Source organism: Protomyctophum parallelum (assembly GCF_964188405.1).
Source record: "Protomyctophum parallelum genome assembly, chromosome: 21".
Taxonomy (NCBI): Eukaryota; Metazoa; Chordata; class Actinopteri; order Myctophiformes; family Myctophidae; genus Protomyctophum; species Protomyctophum parallelum.
In genome coordinates, this window is record NC_139713.1 from 17147619 (window position 1) to 17153820 (window position 6202).

Here is a 6202-nt window from a genome sequence, read left to right on the forward strand (position 1 = left end):
TTCATTTATTATCTGCCGCGCGATAGTGTCGCACGCCGATCTACAAGCTCACAGTGAGCTTGTAGATCGGCTATTTTTGGTGTGCGACTCCATTGTGCGACAAAGTACATAGCTGATCTACAAGCTCACAATGCGTTTCATCGCGACGCATTGTGAGCTTGTAGATCTGCTATCAGGCTGGGGGGGTGGGCAGCGCTCATGCCAGTGTGAACCAGTGGTGGACAAAGTATATACTCAAGTAAATACTGAAGTATTAAAAAGTACAAATTATGAAGTACTGTAGGCCTACATGTCTTTTAATCAATGCATTGCTCTATTGAAATTTAGAACGTAAAAAAAAAAGTTAAAAAAAAAGTCCAAAATAGTGAAAGTAGCAGATCTACAAGCTCACAACGCTTGATGAGGTGTGAGCTTGTAGCTCGGCTACATTTGAATTTTGAAATATGGCTGGTCAATTCATAAATATATTTTTGTAGCCTATTTCTATTTGAAATGTAGCGGAAGTGAAGAAACCCAAAAAATAAATAATGAAGTAAATGAGTTTCTCCTAATTGTCCACCACTGAGCGTCGCCCGTACAGTATGTGTCTTTATTTACATGATGCCACAGGAGGACAGGGGGTTGGCGATCTGGCAGGTGCAGGCCGACTGGCAGTACTGGCGCACAGTCTGGTAGCAGCTGCGGTCCGCCTCCCCGCCCCACTGCACTGGCCCGTTGGGGTCGGAGGGCAGGCGGCTCAGGATGCTGGTGTTGATGGCCAGCGCCGCCAGGCCGTAGTCCGTGAACAGCACCGTCTCGCGCCGGCACGTCGGGCACGAGATGAACTTGTACTTGGGGCACGACTCGTACAGGATCTGCAGGCACTCCTCGCACACCGAGTGCAGGCAGGAGAGGATGCGCGGGCGCTTCCCGGCGAAGTTGTATGCGTGGCCGCACGTGGGGCAGTCCAGGGGCTCGCTGCAGGGCATGGCGGCCTGCATCCCCCCCGAGGACGAGCACGAGGAGGAGGAGGCGGAGGACGAGGAGGTGGAGGACGAGCGGAGCACGTACTGGTTGACGATGACGTCCTCCATCTTGTAGTGGAACTGGTGGTAGCAGATGTCGGAGGCGCTGGCCTTGCGCTGGGCCAGGAAGCCCTGCTCCCGGCGCGTCACGGGGGCCGTCGTCGCCATCATGGCGGTGGGAGCCACCGCCGCCATGGAACCGCGAGAGGAAGGAGGAGGGACGATGGCCGCCCCCGCCATCTCCAGGGCCAGGTCGCTGCAGGCCTGGTTGACGATGATCTCGCCTTCGCCCCCGCCGTCCCACGCCACTCTGGGGGGCGGGGCATAGCGTGGCTGGGTGACGGGCACGGGGCACTCCCTGGGGAACTTCTCCGACTGGATGATCTTGACAGTGTCCATGGGGATGGCCACGGTCTGGCGCCGGAGGCAGGACATTCGCCCGTGTGGAGGAGGCCGGGGGGTCTGACAGAGAGAGAGAGAGAGAGAGAGAGAGAGAGAGAGAGAGAGAGAGATGGGGGGTGGGGGGGGGGGGTGGGGGGGGCTGTGGCTGGAGTCCGCGCTGGGCAGCCCTTCCTAGTTCTGGGTACGTGGGCGGTAAGGTTGGGAGCTGCACTGGTCTTCACAGTCAGCCATTCGAGGGCACATGAGGACGGATGGTTCTGTCCATGTTTCCTTCAGAGTCCCCCGTCCTCCCGCCCTCGACGTTGATGCTTTTTGGCAGACAGACAAAAGGACGCGGCAATAGCACCTATTTCTATAATAGCCCCTCACGCAGTAACTTCTATTCTAAATAACTCTGACGTGACAGTTTCAGCTTAGTGGTTGCTATATTGTCAACCGGTGACGTCAACTAGATAAAGGTATAGTCTTTTGTTGTTACTGATATAGACTGCTGTTGCCTAACACAGGGACACACACACTATTTTCAGATATGTATGTTCATATACACAACAAAATATATTTTTTAGCACTTTAGCACAAAGACGTGTTTCCATTCAGTGACATAACACGAATAAATATTCTCAAATGCACATACAGTGAAGTTCACACATACAGATATATTATAGTAACGGTCTTTGTTCACAGAATGGAGGGAAGAAACAGGAAGTTGAAAAAGGTTCAAGAGTTATTATCTCACACCTCTTAAGAGGAACTCTTGACTTTCCAAACCAGGCCGAGCGACGTGGTCGATGGTGGTTGCCGAAACCAACAGTTCCTTCCTTCCTTCCTTTTAAGCTTATACGCGTGTGTTAGAGCTGGCGTTGAGTGTCCAAGAAAGACAACCCCCACGACCTTGCCTCTTTGCTTTTGTACCAATATGGTCAGGTGACCTATGACCCCTCTTGGCAACTTGCTGATAAGAACTTAAGAAGGAGGCCTCTTTTTTGGAGAGGCGTTTGAGAATGTTCCAGGGGCAACGGAAACCCTCTTGGGACGTCTCCCTTTGCTCCAATCAGCTCCGCGGAGGTGGGAGTGAAGGCCGGTTTGCTTGACTTTCAGACCAAGTCCTCCCACTCGAGCAAGAGGGCTGATAACGGTCTGAAGGATGCCACTGTCAGCAACCCAGATGTCGCCCAGATGTATCGGGCCTGCAGTCTGTGGGGACAGAGAGAAAGGATGACTGATTAGTGATTACACAACGTCCCAAATGAACACAATAAGACATGCAAGAAACAGGGGCACCATTTTAAGTGTCAAACAGAGAGAGAGGAGGAAGAACTTGATTGATTTGAGGACGACATTTATATTATCGTTAGGAAACAGGATTTCGTGATAGGTAGGCTATCCGACTCATAACTTGTATACATATCCCACTTCATGTATCATATGATCCTAACATAATTATTTTACAATCTGCCAATCTGAAAGGAGTAGATGTCATGGCAGCTGGCCTGTGGCCAGTCCTGTCTCTTTGATAACTTGTGCTTGTTTGTCCAGTAAGTTGGAGCTGCACTCTGCATGTGGGGAGGTGTATGTCCTGGCTGGCAATCACCTGGCTGTCTTCCGTCCTAGCCTTACTCATCTGCGAAGAGAAAAGCCTGGTCACAACCTATAAGGCACAGGCGCTATCGGCCGAAGTGTCGGTCGGGAATATCCGTGAATTGTTTCATTCACGGAGAATGTAAACTGATTTGTGTAAAGCATCAACGTCATTACCTTGAGCTGTACTTACGCCAAAATCCTGCAACTTCCGCACAAAAACAATGATAGCGTCTACAGCGTATAGGTCTTGCCCAGCGTGGCAATTACGTAGCTTGCTACTTAAACCTGGCTGTGACAGCACACAGTGCTCAGTATCATATTTTCCAGCTAGTGCACATGCTGGTGCAGCTATAGCACTATAGGTCAGTTTGGTGTGTTACTACAGGTGTTTGCTTTGCTTAACCCATTTTGGGCGGGAACCCCTTTTGTTGTTTTAAGTTTAATCTACGAGCTAGTGCCGCGCTATGAGCTTGTAAGTCTGCTGTTTTTTTTAAATCGTGAAAATGTGGCGCAAATCTTTGAATATGCAACTCCATGACAGCTCCATGCACCTCCATGACAGCTCCATGCACCTCCATGACAGCTCCATGCACCTCCATGACAGCTCCATGCACCTCCATGACAGCTCCATGCAACTCCATGCAGCTCCATGCACCTCCATGACAGCTCCATGCAGCTCCATGACAGCTCCATGCAGCTCCATGACAGCTCCATGCAGCTCCATGCAGCTCCATGACAGCTCCATGCAGCTCCATGACAGCTCCATGACAGCTCCATGACAGCTCCATGCAGCTCCATGCAACTCCATGACAGCTCCATGCAGCTCCATGCAGCTCCATGCAGCTCCATGCAGCTCCAACCAGGATCCAAGAAAAATGCAGGCTTAATCGCACCCTTTGGACCGTTATGGTGAAATTCACTTATTCGGCTTTACAAGCCTCAGTCTTGGATTAAAGAGACACTTTAATTTACTTTCTAATACACGTCTCCTTGGTCTGTGTTCTGCATCTGTGTTCACTCACTGTCTGCCTGGACAGTAGATCGGAGTGTATAAGGCGTAAACCAATGCTTGATGTGCGCATAACAACAAGCTGGACAGAAATGCTCTGTCTCAAGTCAAGTCTGCTTATTGATGCAATGGTATAGCCGAATTGTAAAATCACTAAGAATCTTGGGTGTTTTAGTTGGTTTAGTATTCATTTGATCGTTGTTTGCGAACTGTCATGTCGGTTTATGGTCATTGTTTATGTAAACTGTAAGAAAAGGTGTCCTGTAAGTCCAGATGGCCTGCGTGGGCTTCTTCGGAAGCTTGTATAGCCACCCTGCAGCTGCTGTAGTGATCATTAGCATCGTCATAGAGATGGCATCTGCTTAGTTACAGACTGACATTAAACCTGAAAATGGTCAATAATGTGAGAGGGTCCTTGGTGTGTGTATGTGTGTGTGCGCGCGCGCGTGTGTGTGTGTGTGTGTGTGTGTGTGTGTGTGTGTGTGTGTGTGTGTGTGAGGGTGTGTGTGCGTGTGTGCGTGTGTGTGTGTGTGTGTGTGTGTGTGTGTGTGTGTGTGTGTGTGTGTGTGTGTGTGTGTGTGTGTGTGTGTGTGTGTGTGTGTGTGTGTGTGTGTGTGTGTGTGTGTGTGTCAGATAGAGATTTCAACAGAGCCTGATGATGAAACAACAGTAGGAAGATGACACATCTTTTCTGTTCAGTGTGTGGGTTTCAATCGAGATGAAGCAAAGAGAGAGAGAGAGAGAGAGAGAGAGAGAGAGAGGGGGGGGGGGGAGGAGGAGGTGACCTACATGGTGAGGAAGAGAGAGAGAGAGAGAGAGAGAGAGAGAGAGAGAGAGAGAGAGAGACAGAGTATGGCATCTATTTATGGTCTCTTTATCTATGCAACTCACAACCCCCCCCCCCCCCCAACCACTGCTGAAGATTCACACACAGAGTAAATGGAGAGAGATGTAACTGAAGGAAGTGCTCTAGCCTGTTAACGCCCACCTCCAGTAACCACACACACACAGACACGCACACACACAGACACACACACACACACACACACACACACTTGCACACACTCACACACACACACACACACACACACACACACACACACACACACACACACACACACACTGTGTCGAAACTCGAAATAGTAACCGTTTTTCCACCCGCAGTGTTAAATGAACACCAAGGATTTTGCAGTGTATGCTCCCCTGTTTGTATCCATTATACCGATGAACGTATTGACAGATTTAGACTCACATTTTCATTCTTCTCTTCCTGCAGTAGTTAGTCACACAGAGCTGTCCCCCCAGAAACACCTTTCCTTCATCTCATTCATATTTCCTGCTCACCCCCATACAGTACACACAGTACTGTACTGACATATACATTTCTCGCTACATAACAAGTTTACTGGCATAGAAGGGTGTGTGCTGGGCCGTGGCTCAGCGGTCCAGGCACCTTGGCTGGTAATCCAGTCGTGGGTTCGACTCCCGACGGCCCTTAATTACTGCATGTCATCCCCCCATCTCTCTCCCCATCAGCCTACTGTCTGTCCCTCCATAAAAAATATAGAATAAAGGCAAAAGCCACAACAAAAAGGGTGTGAAAATCTTTTTTTTTTCAAACAAGCACCCTGGGCTGTGCAGTGTTTCTGGGGTGCTTGTTGTAGCCTACTTTGCATGGTCAAAATAGAAAAACAAATGGTGGAAGGGTATACGAGGGAGGCAGAATAGTCTCTTGTGCAAGTCGACGGCACAGATATTCCATGAATTGAGTATGAAGGACCCAAATGAACACAAGCCAATATAGGCTTTCTTTGGTTTAAATTATTTTAGCAGGCCTTGTATTGAACTGTACTTTCCTGTGCCAAACTGTTAATTTAAGTAGGCCTAATCAATCAATTGCAGGCAGGCAGGCAGGCAGGCCGGACAGACGGACGGACGGACGGACGGACGGACGGACGGACGGACGGACGGACGGACGGACGGACGGACAGACAGACAGACAGACAGACAGACAGACAGACAGACAGACAGACAGACAGACAGACAGACAGACAGACAGACAGACAGACAGACAGACAGACAGACAGACAGACAGACAGACAGACAGACAGACAGACAGACAGACAGACAGACAGATAGACCTTTTCAGTCATTGTAGAGTCATTGTAGACACCTGCTGTTTCAAGCACTGTAAAGAGTGATTTGG

At 49.5% G+C, this 6202-nt stretch overlaps 1 protein-coding gene across 1 annotated transcript in view; it reads right to left on the reverse strand.

Annotated features, from left to right (window-relative positions):
- Nucleotides 1-479: 479 nt before the first annotated feature.
- rnf208 (ring finger protein 208) overlaps nt 480-6202 on the reverse strand; it is a 15628-nt gene continuing 9905 nt past the window's right edge. The window contains exon 2 of the mRNA XM_083793055.1: nt 480-2600. Coding sequence (XP_083649181.1) covers nt 594-1439 — 846 coding nt within the window. The 5' untranslated portion in view covers nt 1440-2600 and the 3' untranslated portion in view covers nt 480-593. The remainder of the gene's footprint in view (nt 2601-6202) is intronic.